General features: G+C 42.0%; 1 protein-coding gene across 1 annotated transcript in view; it reads left to right on the top strand.

Annotated features, from left to right (window-relative positions):
* The window catches only part of DERL1 (derlin 1), a 71089-nt gene that overhangs the window by 24397 nt on the left and 25508 nt on the right, over positions 1–21184 (top strand). Inside the window, exon 2 of the mRNA XM_086966169.1 lies at positions 5754–5865. Within this exon, the coding sequence (XP_086822295.1) occupies positions 5754–5865 (112 nt within the window). The remainder of the gene's footprint in view (positions 1–5753; positions 5866–21184) is intronic.

The following is a 21184-nucleotide window of genomic DNA, read 5'->3' as shown; positions in this document are numbered from 1 at the left end:
GAAGTGTGTTTTAGCTTTATTGATTTCCCTGTATGGGGATGTTTAAAGATGTTTTCAAGAATAACGTTGCCGCATTATCCGCAGTTGAAACATTTTCTCATTCCCCTTGAATGCTGTGGTCAGCTGTTTTGGTTTGGGTTTCAGAAGCTCTCTGAGATTTTTGGATCGAGTATGCGCGAAAAGTGGTTTGTCTTTGAATACGTCTTGAAAGTCTGATTCTTGTTCCACAATTTCCCATATCTTTCTGATGATTGTCTTGATTTTGATGGCTTCCGCAGAATGTTTCAACACAAACACTTTTCGCTTGTATCTGGCTTTTGGTGTGTTGATAAGATTTTCGTGGTTTTATTTTCTTTTGCTTGCACAGTGAACTTGGCTTTTTCCAAGACTTCAGATGGATATCCCCGTTGGCGGTATCTCTCCGCTTGATCTTGGATTAATTAATCTGATTCCTCAGCATTTGAAACAATTCTTTTAATTCTAATGAACTGCGAGATCGGAAGGTGTCTCTTCTATGAGATTGAATGGAAACTGGAAAAATGTAGAGCGTTGTTTTTGTCTGTGGGTTTACGATATACCGAGGTTTCCAGACCTGCCACTGTGTTTCTAATTTCAATGACCAGAAATTGGATCTTATGCGTGTGAATATTATGTGTAAATTTATGCGTAGGTTGCATTGATTGAGTTGTAGTATGTTGTTTTCCAATGTTTCTAGATTCCCTTGCCAAATGATCAGAATGTGGTCAACGTAGCTCATGTACATATACATGAATAGGTTTGTCTTCCATTGCTCGTTGTTTAAAATGTATTTATCTTCGAAGAATGCCATGTAGGTATTTGCATATGATGGGGCCCCGGGAAAGCCCATGGAAGTACCAGTCTGTTGCAGGAAAAATTTGTCATCCCAGGAGAAGTAACTGTGATATAGTGAGAATTCCAATAGTTCTAACAAAAAAAATGCCATGGTCTTGTTCCAACTGACTGTTTAGTATTCGCCATTCCACTGCTTCTATCCCCTCTGAATGGAGGGTTAGCTGCATTTTTATGCATCTTCGGCAGCATATATAGATGGGGTATTTTTGGATTGGATGGTTGTAGAAATCTCTTGCTGTTGTCCGTGATCAAGCCCATCTCTTGTGCATGGTTGAGAATGTGTTCTAAGATCAACCCAAACTCGTTTGTGGGTTCTGACGGTAACAAAATGTAGGTGTCAGTGTTTAAAACATGATCATAGACTTTCAAGTCGTAAAATTCCTTGTCCATTACAACTACGGCTCCTCCTTTGTCTGTTGTTTGGAAAATAAGACTGGTGTCTGAACTCAACGATCTTAATATTTTCTGTTCATGCGAATTAAGATTCCTGTGTCTAAGTTGGTGATAATGTATGCTCTGAGTACCTTTTTTGACAAGTAATTCAAATGCGTCTAGAGTTTTATGCGAGATAGGTGCCATAAAATTGCTTTTTGGTCGAAACTTCTCATGTGTCTGGGTCGATGTTTGTGTAGAAGGACATGAGTGAAAGAACCACCTTAATCGTAATTTCCACATGAACTTGAATAATGCAATTTCGGTTTCTAGAGCGTTTGAAGTGTATGTAGGAATGAAAGACATACCACTATTTCTTCTTGTTTTAAAACTGAGATGTTCATCACTAAGTTACTGTCTTCATATTGCGTTGTGGTCTGGCCGATTCTGTGTGTTTTTTTTTTTCCTTTTCCCCTTCTTGTTCGCTGCTGCCTGGAGGATCTTCTTTGTCCGGTGGGTGGTTCGTGGACCGACCCTGCTCTAAAAAAGACTGCTTGCTGCTAGTTGATGGTCCCTCTCCAACGTTAGTCCTTGGAATATGTTCCTTTATCGCGGGCGCAGGGGGTCTCTGAAGAGATAAATCTTGATCATTGGCAATGCTTTCTTGCAAAGAGGTTGTTCCTGGTTTTCTGAACAATCTTTTTTGAGCGTATACTTCTGCCCATGAGTATACTTCATCGAGTTTGTAATCGATGGTATCACGCTTAAATTTCCGTAACTTAGGGTAATGTACCTCCTTCACATGTTGATCGAGTTTAGTGTTAATCAGCTTTTGCAAAGCGCAGTGACACGGGAAACCACAATTTAGAATTGGAGAGTCTGGTCCAATGGTAAGCGAGCAATATTCATGGAAGTTGGTAATTTGGGTCACAGCGTAGCTCCAAATCGCACATTTTTGTGACGGTTGGTGATTTCCTATTATTTCAGACAAAGCTTAACAGTCTAGTACGCTGGTATACACATCACGCCTGAGCAGTTTCGGTAAGCGTGAGTTAAGAATCATGTCGCTGTTTTAGGTTTCTGTCTCACTTAATTTATTGTGTTTTGCTTCCTGAGCGTTGGCATTTTTTTGTTACAGATTACAGTTCGTCATTGTAAGCACTTTCAATCAGAATCTCGGCAATAAACAGTGGCACAGGTATTTGGGGTTAACAGTTTCAGACTGGTCTTTCCTTTGAGTATCAGTCTTGAAGACTCGCATGAGATTTATTACCGTTTGCATTCATTTAGGTCCGAACAGACCCTGAGGGGAACACAATCTCGACTTGCCATTCCTGCATATTCACAGGAGGTAGGATAGTCTTCAGAACCACGCTAACACACCTGATTCTGCACCACTTTGCGTGAGGGAATGCACATTATCACGCGGTTCACAGACCACGATATTAACAGTGCTTTTGTTTTCTCTCCAGCTCATTTTCACTTTTTTTTTCATAACTCAGATACTTGAATTTGTGCACATGTATCTACACCTATGAGCTCACTTTGTATAACTTTGGGCTCGACTGTTACCACAATATTATATATATATATATCTCCAAGCGTTGCTATCCCAAGTCATTCACAGCACGCCAGCCGTAAATGGTTCTGGAGAGAGGGAAACGGACACCAGCTTTCGTGTTTTGGTAGGTCGTCGGGCGCATTTCGGATAATGTGTGTGTGTATATATATATATATATATATATATATTACCTACTGGCGGTCGCCAGTAGGTAGTTATAGTTAGGATTTTTTTCAATGTTAAATCTCAAAATTCTATTTGGAATAATTTTGGCGCCGGTTGACGAATCTGCCTGAAAATTTCCTCAAAATGGCCTCGCGGCGCCCCGGTCCTTCCCTGAAAGTTTGGGGGGGATTCGTCAAGCGGGGGCTGAGATAAAAGGGGGGTCCCAAAACGTGTTTTCCCCATGTTAATTTCTATAGGGCGGTCGACCTCACTTTTAGTCCGAACGGCTGAATGGATTTCCACCAAACTTGGCAAAATTGTAGGGACTGGTAGCCCGATGTGCCTTTGCTATGTCTCAAGATATGTGCTCCAGTGGTTTTTGAGTAATTTAGGTTCAAAAAAATATATATATCTATAGCAGCGCACCGGGGAGCGCTCCGGGCGCGCCACGCGACTTGCGCACAGAAAGCTGATTGGCTCTCGGGTGTCTGTAAACATTCGAAACAGTCCGGAGCGGCCGCCATCTTGTCTCGGTAAAATCGAGACACAAGAGGTGGCAAAAACAAAGGGGGAAATGACCATAAGGGGACCCCCTCTGACCTCCTAGGTTTGATGTGGGGGCCATAAAAGGGCCTCGCGGGGCAAATTTATTTATTTATTAATTTTTTCGATGTGCGCGGGGGGAGCGCCCGGTACGCGCACCGGCGAGCGCACCGGGGAGCGTATCATGGGGAAAAAAAAGAATGACAGATTTTTTTTTTTGAAATAGCATTTTTTAAGAAATTGGAGGTAGTTCTAAAAAGAACTGTTTTTTTTATTCTTTTTGTTGTTTTATATTTTTTTATTGGTTTTTTAACATTTTTTTCTTTTTTTGGCTTTTCTGAACATTTTTTGTTTTTTTTTTGTATTTTTTAAGGGGAGAAACAAAAAACAGGGAATTCTAAAGGGGTCAACAGGAGCAAAACAAAAAGCGGAACAAATTAATGTTTCCTTGGGCACTTGTGGTTATCCCAAGCACGATTAATAAGTGTGATGCATTGCTCTCCATAGCATATTGTTTGTCCACAAAAAATACAAACAATTTTTAAATTGGAAAATTTGGTTTGTATGGTGGAGCATATCTCCCTAACTTCTGGTCCCGATGGGGTGGAAACATTAGTTTGCGGGGTGCTGGCAGAAGATTGGACAGGGTTTCTGGCCTACTCCATGACCTCTGCCCTAGCATAGTTATTTGGATGCTTTCTAAGCATATGTCTGATCGTGTGGTTGCCGAAGGAGTATTTTTTGTTGGGATTCCCCCTTGACAGCTCCTGATGACAGATTAAGCAGGTTTTCTTAGGTGCATTGGCTTTTTTTTTGTCGTTGGGGATTGAAAAAATTGCCAGATGATGTGCTCTTTTGGTTTATAGGTAATATTGTCCTCTGGGACGAATCTCCTCTCCTCCTCCTCCTGTTCTTGATCTCCACCACTGTGAAGTTGTGGAGGTCCTTGTGGTGGTGGTGGTGGTCCAGAAGATCCAGCAGCTGCAGCTAATGTAGCCATTTTCAACTGAAATAAATGCAGGTCTTCCTCTCTCAAAGCACAAAGGTAGAATAAGGAAAAAAGGTGGGGGCTTTCATCATTTGGAGAAAAAAAAAGATCCTGAACCAATGAAAAGTGTTATTTTCAGGTCACATGACCAGGGGTTTCATCATTATGAAACCAAAACTGTTATGAACCAATGAAAAGTGTTATTTTCAGGTCACATGACCCGACGCGCTCACGCTACGCGCTCCAGCGCGCTTATGTTACGCGCTCCGGGCCGCGCCCCGGAGCGCTTCCGGGTGCGTTTACGCAGCGCGTCATAAGACACATTGTGCGGCTACGCGATACGACACGCTTACGCAACATTGTTTTCGATCGCGACATTGGCGCTAACTGGACGCTTCCCGGTTCGCGCACCGGGGCGCTTCAAAATACTACGCTTTCCGGGGTGCTCACCGGGGCGCGCACCGGGAGCGCTCCAGGGCAAAAAAAAAAAAATCCCAAAAAAAAACATTTGAAAAATTGTAACGACTGGTAGCCCGATGTGCGTTTGCTATGTCTCAAGATATATGCTCCAGTTGTTTTTAAGAAAATTAACTTTTAAAAAATATATATTGGGCTATATATATGTTAGAGCCCAAATGTGACAGAGTGACTGAGCTCCTTTCACTGTAAAGTAACCCTTGAAACACATATTCAAAAATAGAAACTAACATTTTCAAAAAAGTGGAGATACCCATATCAGTTACAACAACCAATTCAGTAATTCCACCATCTATATACACATCCTCTCATTCAGCAACAGTTCTATATAGTCACTCATACATATATGTATGAGTGACTATATAGAACTGTTGCTGAATGAGAGGATGTGTATATAGATGGTGGAATTACCTGAAAATTTTACTGACATAAAACCATTGAAATTCCCACGTTATAGTTAGTTGGACTCACTATAACTTGCGCGTGTAATGCACTGCTGATGACATCACATATTACATCATTCATGACATGGTCAGTGACATCACTCATGACATCACTGATGACACCATCCAGTGAATGTGTGTTCTGAAACATAAATATGTTTTATATATGTATTTGTAAAGGTCGATGGACGAATAAATGTTTAAATAAGTGTGTAAATGGATGTTTCTTTTTAATGGATGTTTATTTTTGATGAAAATAGTTCTGTAAGACATTGAATGAATAAATCCATCACAAAGAAATGACTTGGGTATATTTTTCTTGTTTGAACAGATATGGAGACCTATTACTGCAACATTTTATTTCCCAGTTGGTCCTGGAACAGGATTTTTGTACATGGTGAATTTATATTTCTTATATCAGTATTCAACACGGCTTGAATCAGGTATGTGTATATAAGTGTGTACATGATATTTTAAGTAAAACTTGACTGTTGTAATAACTTTTAGTTGGCCCCTATGCCTGTTCATTTTGCAGATATGAAGTTTTACATGTATGAAAATGATGAAGATAACCATCCCATACTGCTCATTTACCAATCACAGTGTTTGGCCTGTTACCTTGGCATGTGTGTGTTTATTCACATGTATGTCCTCAACGATATTAACAGAAGGTTAAGAGAAGAGCTCAGTCTCTCCACAGCATCTCGTCTGTAAGTTCTCAATGCTCTGTTGGTAAAACACACTGAAAGCAAAATAAATAATTTTGCCAGCCCTATTCCGAAAGAAGGTATAAATTACTTTTTGATTCCATATTTCAAGCCCAGTCTATTGGTAATTGTTTGTCCTCACCGACAATTAGAATAGGCAAGGCTCTCTGTCTTAAGTAACTCCTACAATGCATTATATTTTTACTATATCTGTTTGCAGGAAGAGCAATACTAATGTATCCATTTCTTAGTTAAGGGGATTGTTCTAACTCTTTCTGGGTCTCAGTGATTGGATTATACCACTTGCTGACTCACGTTTTTACTCCACAGTCAGACTGTAGGCTGAAGCGTTTGGCCTTCCCTTATAATCTGCTTATGTTCTGATTGCTCAGTCCACTTTTTGGAAGACAGTCTTTCAATTTTCAGGGTACCCAACATGGCTGTATCAGTAACAATGGTTCTCACATTTCTACCTTTGTCAAGCTTAAAAATACTCATGGTTAATATTTTGGATGCATTCAGGTTCGTTTCGGCAACGCCACTGTGGAATTCTGGTCAAGAATCGAAGGCAAATAGCAACTCTGCACCAGGTGTATTCTTCTGACATTCTGAAGAAAAAGAGTGAACTAAGCCTGATGTCCTGAGCAATCACTTATTCTTCTTAGACAGGAATAGCACCATTCTGGCAAGGATATGTTGCAGAAAATAATCTGTCGCGTTTGCCACATTGCTTGAACTTCACCAAATTTGCCTGAGTAGTGATATTAACCAGCTAAAGTGCTGGACAGAAGAGGGAGTTGAAGGCAGGCAAACAAAGATGCTGCTTACAAGTGCAGGAGCCTGTTTGCAAATTAGGGATATATTGAAATGTGGAGATTTGGAAACCGTGAGGCAGGTACTCTCTTGTGTGCATTAGGAGAACACTGTATTAATAAGTTCTCTATGGCTACCTCCTAAAGTCGTGTGGTTTGGTTTCGGACCCCCTGACACCAACCCAAATCAGAAATCCAGTTGGACTGCAACCCAAATACAACCCACACTAAGCAATGTTGAGCAGGAAGTGTTTACTGGTAACTGTCCCATAAGATAAATTCACGGAGAACCATGGAGCTCCCAACCTTCTTTTATAAATGATTAACACTCTCTGAACCGAAAAGCAGGATATGTATTTTAAAATGTATATTTTAAAATCCTAGCTTAGTAAATAAACTGTAAATGGTAAATACACAGAATGTAAATAGTAAAGATGTGAAGAAGGTTATAATTATTTCTGTTATTTTAATTACCTACAACATGTTTATTGAAATCTATACTCTTAATAGTCTCATGCTGCTAATTCTAGATGCTGTGCTAACCATTTAATAATAAGCCTATGTCCGAGTTTCAGAGATGGTGCTCACAACATGCCTACTTTCAAAACGGGAGCTGTTGCTTTGTGTTGTAATAGCAAAGTAGCCATTTCCTATCACCTTTGTGCAGCTCTGGAACACAAACAGCAACCTGTGAAGGCACCTTTCCACATTGTCTCTTTCCGCTAAAGCGGGTGCAGCAAACTAGCGTGACCTCTCCAACCTATAGCCTGATACCAGAGTTTTGCATATGATCTGATCAAGAGAATTGTTGAAAACAAACCTATCTTTTTTTTATCATTTTGCTTCTTATGAAAACATTGAGAAAGCTTGCAGACATCTATGTTATGATTAATTTAGCAAGAGGACAGACAATCATGGATGTAAATGTGTCCGCTGGATTATCACATTTATCTTATCTATTTTAGTTAAAACAAGCAATCTTCGAGAGCAAGTGCAGGTGAAGCCAGCATTTCGGGGCATAGCTGACTGTTCTCAGGTTCTGTAAAGGAAATAGAGTTTAAACATACCGTATGTTAGAAATAAGAGAGACTCAAATCACAGTGTTTAGATCAGTAATTGTCTTTCTGCTTGTGTTTCATTTGGTGTGAGGGCGTAGATAGTGTGAGAAAATGTCATGACTGCTGCTACTGCTTGTTCTCACAGCACGTGTACCTTGTCATTGTAATTCACCCAGGCACAAGTAGCAATCTCTTTACTCCCACTTAGATCTTCTGCTTACCCTGTTCACCTGTAGCTTACGTGGGAGATCAATCCTCCCAAAAGAAACCAGCAGGATGCGGTTACTGAGACCGTATGAGCTGTGTGGCCTCTTGGAACCAATCAAGGCCTTGCGCCTCCCTAGAGGCCAACCGAGTGTCTGCAACGCCTGCAGAGTCCGAATGGGTCAAGAAAGAGCTACGTTTGTTATGGTGGGATTGTGATGTCTGAGGGCTTCAGTTCTCTATAGGGAGCTGTGTATTCTCTTGATGGATAAGGGGGAGTAGGGTAGCTAAGTGTGCTTTTTCTTCATATCCACAGGGTATTTTTTCCTCAAGTTAAAAAAATGAAGAAAATGTGGTAGGATCACATCACAACGGCATGCTCCAAGTCATTGTTGTAACTAGATTTAGTTGGAAATAGTGTATTAAAATCTTTGCCACATTTTGCTTTGATCCTTGAGACCAGTTCCATTGTGTATTTATTTGTCCCTTATCCTTTCTTATTTTTTTTATCTTTTGAAAAACATTTTATTGAGATTTTTGTGGAAGGTACACAATCATGTAAGAAAATTCATACAAGTTTAGCTTCTATCCAGCACTTGCAAGCCTCGAAAAATCATAAAAAGTTTTAGACCTGCAGGTCTAGTGACTTGAATAATCTACTCGACCTAATTGTAATGTACTATACCCATCTTCTGGTCTCATTGGCAAATATTTTGTTTTGCAGAGCCACTCTGTTCTTCATTATCACATATGAGAGCACTTTCCAATATGTGAGTTCAGTGTTCATGCTATGCAAAAAAAAGATCTAGTTTGATTTAATAGATAAAACGTTTGCTCCATGCATTATAAGAATCTATCATATATATAGGGTACATTTGACATCTTATTTGCCTCCTAGTTCACTAATAGCATTGCAGTCAGGGTAGGCGAGTAATGTTTTTCAGTTCATATTTAAAACTCACTTTTAATAAATATATTACTAAAGCATGAGGTGGTAGTGCACTGTCATATACAGGCAGCACCTGTTCCATTGAAATGGCCAAAAACCTTTCCACTAACATGCAGTTTTGCATATAAAACTATATAGTGCAGGGGAGGAGCCAAGATGGCGACCGGAGCGGACGTATAGGCTCTCGGCTCCGCCAGCCCTTGTCTCCCGCACCTTCATCCTGCCTACTATCCTTTGCCATTTCGTCAGCGGGATGTGCGTTATGCTATGCTGACTTCGCCAGCGTTACTCCGGAGCCTCTGACTGCCCGGCAACCGCAGTTATCCCGGGAACGACTTTGCTGCCTTGGACCCCAGCTTGAACCTCCGTGTCCCGCCGGCCCCTGAGCACCGTGACGGTCGGGCTGCCTGCTCGCCACTGCAGTGGGGACAGCGCCGCCGTCGTCTACAGCTGAGACACCCATATGCGGGCCGGCGGACCGGCGGAATTTCACATCGTATTCGCTCCACAGCCCGAGTGCGTGGCTAGGTTGGAGGCGAGATGAACCTCCTTACTGGATGCTGTTTCATTGCTGCCTCGACTCCATTGTTGCTCCTGCCTAGTGCTGGCGATCCCTCCCCTTCTTTCAGCCGGACTATACATAGGGGTCGCTCCGCGTGGGAACCGTGAGCCGAGAGGTGACCCTGGAGTTGATGGGGGCTTAAATTGGTGATCGGTGCTGTTTCGTGGACCCCCACTCCTGGCTCCGTTGTTCTTCTACCTACAAGATGGCGACGCCTCTCTGCCTGCCCCATGAGGACGACGGCTTGTCCCCGCATTGGGACTATGACTCCACGTCCCGGCAGGGAACCAGCCCCCATTCGCCCTTCCCTGCCCTGAAACTGCAGGACCCACAGCCTGTGTGGTCAAACGGGGATGTTTTGGCGGCTCTGGGTGAGTTAAGAGTGGCGCTGAGACGTGGCTACTGTGAGCTGGGCGAGAAGCTTGATGCCCTCATGGTCGACCGGGAGTGGGAGCGGAAAGTTCTTTCATCGCGGAGTCTGGATTCACACCTGCAGCTGGCTGATTGGGATACAAGGTATCCGGGGATCCCTGACAAAGCTGCCACTGTATCCACCGCTACTTGTTGCAACTCGAGACCAGTTAAGAGACCGGTTAGTGCTACTTTGTTTTCCTCCGTCATTGAACCTGCCTTCCTGCCTCGTTCAGCATTACCGCTGTCGGGCTCAGCAACTGCTCGGCCTGAAACCTCCCTACGTGCCTTATCCCCGGGGCCTCCCATCTCCCGGTGGTGGAACTTTTACTATCTGGCTGAGTTGATGAGACTTTCAACGTGTTTCGGTGACTTTCCTGGAGACCGACGACGTTCATTTTGTGACTGTGTCCCTCCCCCTCCCCCACTTCGGCCATCTTGTCTCTTTGTCCCCGAAGGGTTGGACTTTGCGTGTGGGGGGGGGATGGGAGATCGCCCACGGTCGGGCCAGGGCTAGGCGGTTTCCACTATTGTGAGGGTATGCCGGCGGGCGGGAACTAGTTTGGAATTGTCTCTTCTGGTTTGCTCTTTGCACACATTTAGCACTGCCATTTTAACATGCCGGTCCTATTCTGTTACTGATAGTTGGGGTAGAGGATGTCTTCGCAACCGGTGTTACCGATAGTTTGTGGTAGTGACTTCTCCTGCCTTCCGATCGACAAGTGGGGACCCAGGCTTGACTACATCTTGCAAATGTTGATTGTGATGTGTGTGAAGTTCTCTCCCCTTTATGGACAAAAGTACGGGGTCAGGCTGTTACTCTTTTGTAGTTGGGAGGGCGGTTCTGTGCGGTATGGGGGGTCCGGGGGCACATTCTTCCGATTCTCACCTGAAGCAATGTTTTTCCGCATTTAATGCTGTGTATGTAATATGGTAACTGGGTGGGATTAGGACCTGTAATATTGCTCAGTGATGCATGATGTGATGCCTTTCCCCCACTGCTTTTGCATTATCGCCTATTTCAGAGTTGTTGTATACTGTGTGGGGATAGTGCTTTTGGCTGGGGGGCTGGGAATGTTCGGAAGTGCTCCTCCTCCCGCTTCACTTGTATTTTGTGAGAGTTGTAGATTAGGATGGCCTTTTCTCACTCTCTATATATAAGAGTCAATTTTTCTTTATTTTTTCTTCTTTTTTCCTTTTCTTCTCTTTCTTCTCTTGGACTGCATTTCGGGTTCGTTAATGGGCGACAGGCACATTGTCGGGGGGGGTAGGCCGTAGCCTCCGCGTTGGTGTAGGGTGGGGGGGTAGATTTTATTTTTCTTATTTAGTTTCTATGGGCCTTTTTCTCAACTTTCTGCGCTTTCTTCTCCTATTTTCTGTTCTGGGTCTGTGATAGGGGTTAGTAGAGAGTGGGTGGCGCGGGGGGTGGCGCAGGCATGACTTCAGTTGTTCGGTTTGTTTTTCTACTGTATTGCCACTCTGACGAGATGCTCAACCCAAATGTTGCTATTACTTCTGCTGCCTACTCATGTTGGGGAATTACTGTACGGACTCAGCTCTCCTTGCACCTATTCTTCATTGATTTCTTTGGATCGGAAAAAACTTTAAAATTTAACCTTCAGTGCTCCTTTTCCTTGACGGCATGACTTTACCAGTGTAACTGTTGATACGTGATGCTATGCCACCTGATGCCGCTAGGGGACCGTATTGCTAGCACTTGTGCTCAATGTAACGTGGCCGGCCTGATGGTTGTAGGCCCGTATTTGTTTCCTTTCATGTGCACAATAAAGGTTTTCAAAAAATTAAAAAAAAAAAAAAACTATATAGTGCATAAACAACCTGTGGACATTGGGTTTCAGCAAGAATATTTATCATTTGCACATCACCAAGTAAAATGTTCTGATTTGTTTTCATCCTATTAAAACTATTCTTTCATCATACAGAATCACAACACAAGGGCTTTCATAACTACTAAAAAGTATTTTAAAATGTTGGCACAGTTCACTTTTCAGCTATGTAAATGTGTGTTAGAATAAAACATGACATCCTACCACCTTACATTTAACACTTTTTGTACAGCATGTTTTATCAGGCAGTTAACTTAATAAATGCTGTGAACTGTGCAGTCAGAAAAAAAAGTAATTGTAGATGTAAACTGACTTTTGACTTCTGTCTCTGAACACAGAAAAACTGTGACAAGATTAAAAAAAAGATTTAAAGCCATCTTTAATGCTCCTTCACTTTGTGAGTGAACAGAACATCTTTTGCTTGTCAGCTTGCCACAAGAGGCAAGTAGGCCCTAAATATAGCTTGCCCTGATAAAATGGCTCACCTTAGCAAGTGGGCAAGTAGATTTGTCGAGGCCCATTAAATATTGCAGAAATCCTTAATGCTTACATATAATCAAGAATATTTTGCACACCATATTTGTAGTCTTCCAAACTCATGACTAGAGGTTAGGATTGAAATCTGAGCTTTGTAAGGTTTAGAGCAGGGCCTACTAAAGACCCATGAAATGTACTATTCACGGTCTGCTGGAAAATCGGTGTGAGACCTAGTTCCTCTGGTTTAAAAGCTTGTAATCTGTCATAATGCATAGTTTTTTCTATTTTAACAGTCATGAGCAAGCGGGGCTGAAAAGCACAATGACTGAATGCTATTACAGTGAAAATTCAAGCACTTTATGCACCATAACAAATCATAAATTAGCATCTACGTTAATCTGAGTTCTTAATCAGAAACTCCTTGCAATTGTGGCACATAAATCATCTAGCTGTTTATAATCTGAGAATGACTCCTCTTACTCCAATGGTGACATCTACTACATAGGGAAATATACATTTCTAAACGTTTCTACATTTCACAGCACAGTGTTTACACGGAGTTGTTTCATATGGCATTTAATGCGTTGTTCAAAGTGATCTCGTCATCTGTTCCCTCCGCGTGCCTCCTTTTTGTGATTCTACAGATTTGTGATCATAGATGCCTTCTACCAGCACCTTTTAGTGGCATTTTCTTAAATACATCTTTAACCGCAGGCAATTATTTGCTCCAGCTGCAAGCGACATCACGAAAAACTATAGTAAATAACTTAACAGTACAAAATGTGTTAAGCTACGCCAACCGACCCATCTCATGGTCCATTAATTCACGAAATAAAATTGATAAAATGTTTCAGTGCTATATATCAAACCCTTGCAATTAATCAGTAACTTTACGAAGGTCAATGGGAGAGATGAAAGGTATAGAGTAACTTCTCAAGACAATGAAGGTGTCAATAATGAGGAGCATTGAAATCTATTTGTTTTTTAAACAATCAGATCTTCTGAAAGCTACTTAGAACATGCTTGAATTTGAAGTAAAGATAATTATTGAAACCAACATGGGAGATCTTTCAGCCATAAGGAAACATTCATTTTTAGGTCGAGGACTGCGTCGCACTGCATAGCAGTGTGGGCGGAGCTCCGAGATTTAATGTTTCTTAGTTTCTTAGAACCCGCCCCTCTTCTCCATTGGCTGGCTTCCTAAACGGAGGCCAGCCATTGGAGGAGAGGGGCGTCACTCTGTTCAAGCCCTGTCTTTTTCGGATTCGGGGGAGTTTTTTTAAGCTTCTTTCTTGTTTTCTTTATCTCCTCTTCCCATTGGCTGGAATTTTACCTTCCAGCCAATGGGAAGAGGAGAGAAAGAAAACCACGCCCGAATCGGAAAATGACCGTGCTTTCTCTGAGGCATTTCTTCCTCGCCTCGGAGAAACATGGTTGGTGTTATTTAACTCGTTTGCTTGTTTTTTTGGTCCTCGTCTCTGACCCTGCCTTAACTGCGCTCTGAAGCGCAGTAGCCTTACTTGGTTTGGTTGTGTTTGTTGTAAAATTATATATTTTTTTCAAATGGCTTCAGATAGCAAAACAAAAATGTTCGCCCAATTAATTGCGATCATAAATATAGACGCACTTTCCCCAGTTTTGTAAGGCAAGTCCAAAATCAAACACTCGAGCAGTAAAATTGATCGGGCGTTTATTTGTTTTATCTACATTAAAAATACTGAAAGAGGGAGTCGGCCCTTGGGCCTCGAATTTTTCACATGCCGGTTGCGCGGACCTCTGAAGTGGGCGTTTCTGTAAGGAAATGTCAAGATTTCTGTAACATGGTGTCTATGATGTTCTAGCAGGTCTGGTCCATTCAAAAATCCCTTTCACCTGGCCTACTTAAGAAAGATCTCGCTGTAAGTTGGCAGTGCTGCTAAATGAGCACCGAATAGGAAAACTTAAGGAAATAAAGTTAATTTGGTGTAGTCAAATAATATTTCACTGGGCATATATGCCTGTAGGGATGTTATTTAGACCTTACGTTACAACACCCCCCCTTCAGTTCTGCTTATTTTTATAATGGGGGTATTCAAATTATTTAACTGTACTTTCGTTGTCCTCATCTTCACCCCACAAGGCAAAAACGTAAAGCTCACCATCGTCTCATAATAAAAAAGAATCAGTTCCCTATTTATAAAAAAAAAACTAGCAATTTTTAAAATTGACTGAGCTGTTGTTTGTGGCCACCTTATATGCCACTTTTGGTTGTTGGTGTCCTCCAGAATGGCTCTATATCTTATCAGTTTCGTGAATGTGCTGAGGTCTGTATTTAGTTCATATACTTCCATATATTAAAGAGTTCTTATTTTTCTAAGACACGCAAACCTGCTTTGATAATAGACATCCATTATTTAAAATCAACGTAATGGCAGATTTTGAAGCCAGAGTCAGATGCCTTAAACACAAATTAACTTCCAGTTGAGCAGGGGTCATTTATTTTATTAAGAAAGTTTATTTTATTAAGAAAGAAGTGGAAAAGCTAAACACAAGCATATTTAGTTTAAACAAATATTTTTTCTTCTAACCGGACACCTTTGGTTGGTTTGTATTCGTAGCCCAGATAAAACATGCCATTTGCTTTACACAGTCACACTGTTGAGCAGCTGCCTTTGATATGAGATAACAAATGCACAATATGCTAATCCGGTCCTGTCCTCTATTGACAAAGCATAAAAAAGCTTGAAGACCACCCATATAGAGATGTATTTTTGGCTCAGTCTGTCTGAGCGCATGCTGTAGTTAGAGACACCTTCCAGCTCAGAAGAGTTGCATCTTGACTTCTGACACAGTGCTCTATTTGTACCTCATAGAAACAGTCTTGCATGCAACCCTTAAATGTGTGCTTCATGATTTTGTTTTTTTAAAACTCACCCTCCATGTTTGCCAATGCACTTAATATTTTTTTACTACTAATCCTTAATATGTGTGTGGGACGCTCTGTGTGTGGGACGCTCTGTGTGTGGGACGCTCTGTGTGTGGGACGCTCTGTGTGTGGGACGCTCTGTGTGACGCTCTGTGTGTGTGTGTGGGGCTCTCTGTGTGTGTGTGGGGCTCTGTGTGTGTGGGGGGCTCTGTGTGTGTGGGGGGCTCTGTGTGTGTGGGGGGGGGCTCTGTGTGTGTGTGTGGGGGGCTCTGTGTGTGTGTGGGGGGCTCTGTGTGTGTGTGTGGGGGGCTCTGTGTGTGTGTGGGGGCTCTGTGTGTGTGTGGGGGGGCTCTGTGTGTGGGGGGGCTCTGTGTGTGTGGGGGGGGGGCTCTGTGTGTGTGGGGGGGGCTCTGTGTGTGTGTGTGGGGGGCTCTGTGTGTGTGTGTCTGGCTCTGTGTGTGTGTCTGGCTCTGTGTGTGTGGGGGGGGCTGTGTGTGTGTGGGGGGGGCTCTGTGTGTGTGTGGGGGGCTCTGTGTGTGTGTGTGTGTATGTGGCTCTGTGTGTGTGTGTGTGTGGCTTTCTGTGTGTGCGACTCTGTGTCTGTTTCCGCAAATACTCTCTACCACTCTCTAATGCTCACCTATTGCCATTGTAAATGACAATACCATTTATTTATGGTAAAAAAAAAAGTCTTGAGCAATGCCAATAGCTCTACATTTAATAATGCCGAGACCATTGCATTGTAAATGCTTGTTTCCTTTTCCTACCAGTTTGACAGATTGAGCCTCTTTCCTACCACTAAAGATTGTGAGACCTATAATCTCATTTTTTTTTAAAGTTTTTGTTGCTCCCAGAACAATTTGCAGTAGATTAAATTACAAACAGGCGAAGCTAATTGCTGATCTGTGCATCACTCTGTTATCCAAACCATCTTTCTGAGTCAACGCAAGGAAGTTGTGTAGCAAGTATTCGTAAGAACAACTCGGACCACTTATTTATCATCATGTTTGTGTCTAGGCATCTGCATCATACTGTATCCAATATATATCTTAGTGTTAAATAATTCTACCACCAAAATATATGTTTCAGTGTTAAAACTTTATGTAGATTGAACAAAATCTGTATTGGAATGGGTTCATTCTCTCAGACGAATGAAAAAAAAATTAATGAAGAAATTAGTGTCCGCATTATCATTTAAAAAAAAAGTGTAATATCTGTATCCTGGAAACGCAGAGAAGCATGCCTTTAAAGTATTCTTTGTAGTCCTGTTAGACACCCAATGACTGCAACCTTACTATTACCACTCGTCCATATTATACGTCGCTGCTGCACGCCAAGATTAACATTGTGTGGATTAGCAATGTGTGATATTATACACACCTTTGTGTTGTAACGTCAGAGCTTTGTTTAAATAAACCTTTACAAGCTTTGTAAAGTTTTAAACATAAACAATAGAAAAAGGGCAGCTTGAGTGAACATGAGGAAAAGCATTCTCACTGCAGTCAGTGCTGTGAGCATTGGTGGGTAATCCACTGAGACTCAGCAGCCATCACTGCAGTTTCCTGCCACCAGAAGTCCAAACTCTCTTTTAGATGGGACCTGGGCAGTGGAAATAGCTAGTGTGCAGGTACTGAGTATGGATTGGTTACTCACTCTCGAACTAAGGACTGCCATGAGATGTAGCTGATCAATCACTGCAGCTTGACAGCTAAAATAGCATTTTGGTGTACAGCAATAGTCCTTCAAGTTAATCCCTACTGCTGAAAGATCGGTTCTACTCAGGCAGGACATACACCCGCAGGAAATTCTCTGGTACATTGCACCCAATAGATCTGTGATGAGCCAGATGAGCATAAAGTTCCTCAATATCACACGAATAGCAGAGGAGTGATCAAAGTCTCTTCAAAGATACACAGGCTGGATGGATGTTTACGACACGGCCTCACATCTTAAACACAAAACACAGTGTCCTAAACATGGAATTGTTTGATACATTAGTGTCCTACTATGGTACCACAAGTCCACAGTCATCCTTTATTTTTTTTGTTAGATTCTTTTGGTATCATGCTTCATCATCAGATTCTGACCTGGCCACAAAACACCAGGATGGGTTCCGCCATGTTCCAGGTTGCACTTAGGATAGTTTCCTACTGCGGTCTGCTAAAAATACCACAGAACACCTATTATCCCTTTATTAGGGGTGTTCCTGGTAAGATTAAAAACGATTAAGAAGGGGAAACTATGGAGATAATGTTCCTACACCCTGTGTAAAGTCGATATGTTTCAGCCCTTTATGAGATGCCTAAGGCTTCTTCAGGACAAAATCTCTATTGTATGCCCCGGAATAATACCAGTTTTCTATAAATTTACATCACCCCAGGAAAAAATCAGGACAAACAGCATATATATATATATATCATGCAAGGGGGTTCATTTGACCTATACTATTGGGTCCTGTAAGTTACAAATATGATGGACTTGTGTATAATAGGGATTATTATACACTTGTCTGTGCATTATCAGTGTGGAAAAAAGGTATGGAATATGTTCTACTTGGGTAAGTCATTCATCTGCAGGAAATTCTCTGGTGCATTGCACCTTGTAGATCTGGGATGAGCCAGGTGAGCATAAATGTCCTTAGACAGTCAGTAAACTTCACCCATCTTTGCAATGGGCAAAGTTTCCTGACTCTACCCTTTATTTTTTTTAAACAGATTTTATGGGGTTTTACTTAAGTGCATTACATTTACATGTGTTCAAGACATATAAGCATCTTCCCAACTCACATTCCTCATCCTTGTTCTATTGCAGTTTTAATTCAACTCCCTCCCTCTTAAACGAGTCGCTTAATTGCAACCTGGTAAATCTTCAGTGCATGAGTATTTTCTACTAGCTTATCTATTGCTCTTATTGGGGTCAGATTGTGGCTAGAGAGGCCATGTGCTGTTCGCTTTTTCCTATTCTTTTTGGGCCTTTGCGCCTTCTTCTCTGTCTGGCGAGGGTGGGCCTGAGCTGTTTGCTGCTGTCTCATCCGAGTCTAGCGCCCGTAAGTCATCTACTAGTCTCCACTAAGCCCCTGCAGTTTCCATTGTTCCTATACCCTGTCCCGCTTCTCTCAGTAGGGTTCTGCCCTCTGCACCTGCCCACTTCTCCAGTTCTCTTTTCCAAGTCCCTATTCTCGGTCCCCCTGCCAACTTCTAGTTCTTAGCGATTTCTCGCTTAGCTAATATATATGCACGGTCCTGGAACCTCCCTGTAACCTTCGTCTTGGCCGTATGTGGGAACCAGCTCGATAACCAGTGGCCTGGTGTTTGTGGTATCTCTTTATCTATAATATTTCCTACCGTGTTTACCACCTCCTCCCAAAAAGTTTGGAGACCAGGGCAGTCCCAGAACATGTGCAGTACATGTGCCTCTCTTTCCCCACACCTAGGGCAAGCCTCCGCTTCTGCTTGGAAGTATAGTCTGATTCACACAAGTGTGAGGTACGCTCTGTGCAACACATAATAGTTTATCAACTTAAGTCATGCATTTCTTGATATCCCGAGGGTCTTTTCCACAACAGGCCCCAGCTCTCCTCCGTAATCGGTACCCAAAGGTCCTCCTACCACTGTTCCTGACTCTACCCTTGCATGCAAAATTTCCATTTCGCTTAGACAAGGCTATGCTGAGCTATGTGATCTTAATAAAAAATAAAGTATTCCAACAGGTGAATACGAATTTCATCGGGTATGAAGAACTACAACGTGAGGGGCTTCATGCACAAGATATTCACCAGGATAGCTCATTCGACTCGAGGCATGCTCCAGTTTGGGTTTGGGTTTATTTTAAAAATGCACTGTAATGCACTTGACATTACTGCAGAAAAGACTGATAAATATTAGTATGATGTAAAAGTTGACAACTTGCAGCCTTTCTGGAGTAGACCTGGGATTCCAATTAAATTATCAAAATTAGCCAATAAATATATCATGTATAAATATATCATATATATATATAATATTTAAATCAGTCAAAACCCAACTTTATTTGGTTTGTACAACCATAAAAGTACAATTTACCTCTTATCCTGATAAAAGAGAAAGAAAATAAAAAAGGAAAACACAGCACAGCGGTATCATATAAAATTATTACACCTCAAAATACATATAGTTTAGCTTTCTTCTTAAAATCGGAGTATTGTAACATTCTAAATTATTAAAATCACTTAATTCATACATATGCATCAAATCCTTCAACATGCAGCAAGTAATACTGTAATCTCTTGATAGTTCCACCTTTACGTGATGTTAAGGAGGAGCATTTTTAATGCTTACTCTGTGCACTTGAGGAACACTTTAACTTTATTCATATATTTCCCCAGAGCACAGGCTATATCTAAATTCCTCATTTCCACCAAAAGGAAACAGCTTGCATCCTATTCATAATTTTATACTTTTAAAAATCGGGCATAAAAACTCCTTTTGTATATCTAAAAACCTCATACAATCTACTAAAATGTGTAAAATATCACAGGTGGTACCTAATGTACAAGTGCATTTACCATTGCATCCCATCATAAGGTTTCTAACCCCGTTATTCGCATAACATGGGTTTATCCCAATTCGCATTTTTAAAACTTCCCGCCTTAAACTGTTGTTTGGTAGCCTGTCCACCTAGGGGAAATGTTAATCAATCTCCCAAACCAATGTCCTGTGGGCCACCAAGGTTTTTTGTAAAAGGTACTCCCTATCACATATACGGGACATATCAGACCCTAAAAGCCTTAATTCTTTCTTACCTATTGTCATGTGATCTTGCGGTGGACCCACCTTTAAATCGAGCACCCCATATGTGTCGCTTATTGATGCTCTGGTCTCTTTTGCCCACGGTAGCTCACTAGTAGCAATTTTCTCTTTTGCCCATTGGGAGATTTTAAGAAGCTCCCCTGCTCCCAATCGCTGCCAAAAGCGTACAAGGGCCATACAAGCAGTTATTGCCCAGGAGGTGATTCCCAGCTCTAGTTTCGCTGCCTGTACCATAGATGATTTAGGCAGCAGGAATAAACTTTTTAGTATATTTCCCTCCTCTTTATCCCAGGAGGTCTTACCACTAAGGTAAAGAACCTCGGCTCCATACAAAAATTGTGAGGTCACCATTGCTTGATAGGCTTTTATGACCGGCCTATCTGACATTTCTCCATATGTACTATTAAATCTTTTTAGGCCTTTCACAGAAGCCAATGCCCTCACTTTTAAATCTTGCAGATGTGTATTCCATTTCAGGGTACCAGTAAACCACATTCCCAAATATCTATAATCTGTTACCCTCTCAAGCAAAACTGTGCCAAGATACCATGAGAACTTCGTTTTCCTCCTCCCGAAACATACAATTATTGTCTTGTCCATGTTTACTACTAATTTTTTAGTTGTACAGTATTCTTTAAACCTGTTTAATTTTCTCTGAAGGCCTATCTCCGTCTTATCCATAATCACCAAGTCATCGGCATAGAGAAGGCACGATATCTGGTTTCCTCCCAATTTCGGGTTCGCCCCTCTAACCTCTCTTGGTGGAGAAGTGTGGCTCAATGATTAGAGCGGCAGCCCCTGATGCAGAGGTCTAGCCCGGAACCAGGGTTCAATTCCCCGCCTCGGCGGGCCTTGGACTCAAAATTCCACGGACCTGATAATTCTCCCCTCTGTGCCTATTCCAATCATGTAGTCCCACTCTGCAACTCTGGGCAGTAGCTTGCTTAATCTCCACAACGGCCCCCACAACGCTAAGGATGCCTGGCCTCCACCTTGGGGGTGCCCAGGAGTGGACGCCTCACAGGGAAAGCCAGGATGGGTTC

Source organism: Lissotriton vulgaris, chromosome 4_1 (genome assembly GCF_964263255.1).
Source record: "Lissotriton vulgaris chromosome 4_1, aLisVul1.2, whole genome shotgun sequence".
NCBI classification, from domain to species: Eukaryota; Metazoa; Chordata; class Amphibia; order Caudata; family Salamandridae; genus Lissotriton; species Lissotriton vulgaris.
This window is presented reverse-complemented; position numbering and strand designations above follow the sequence as displayed.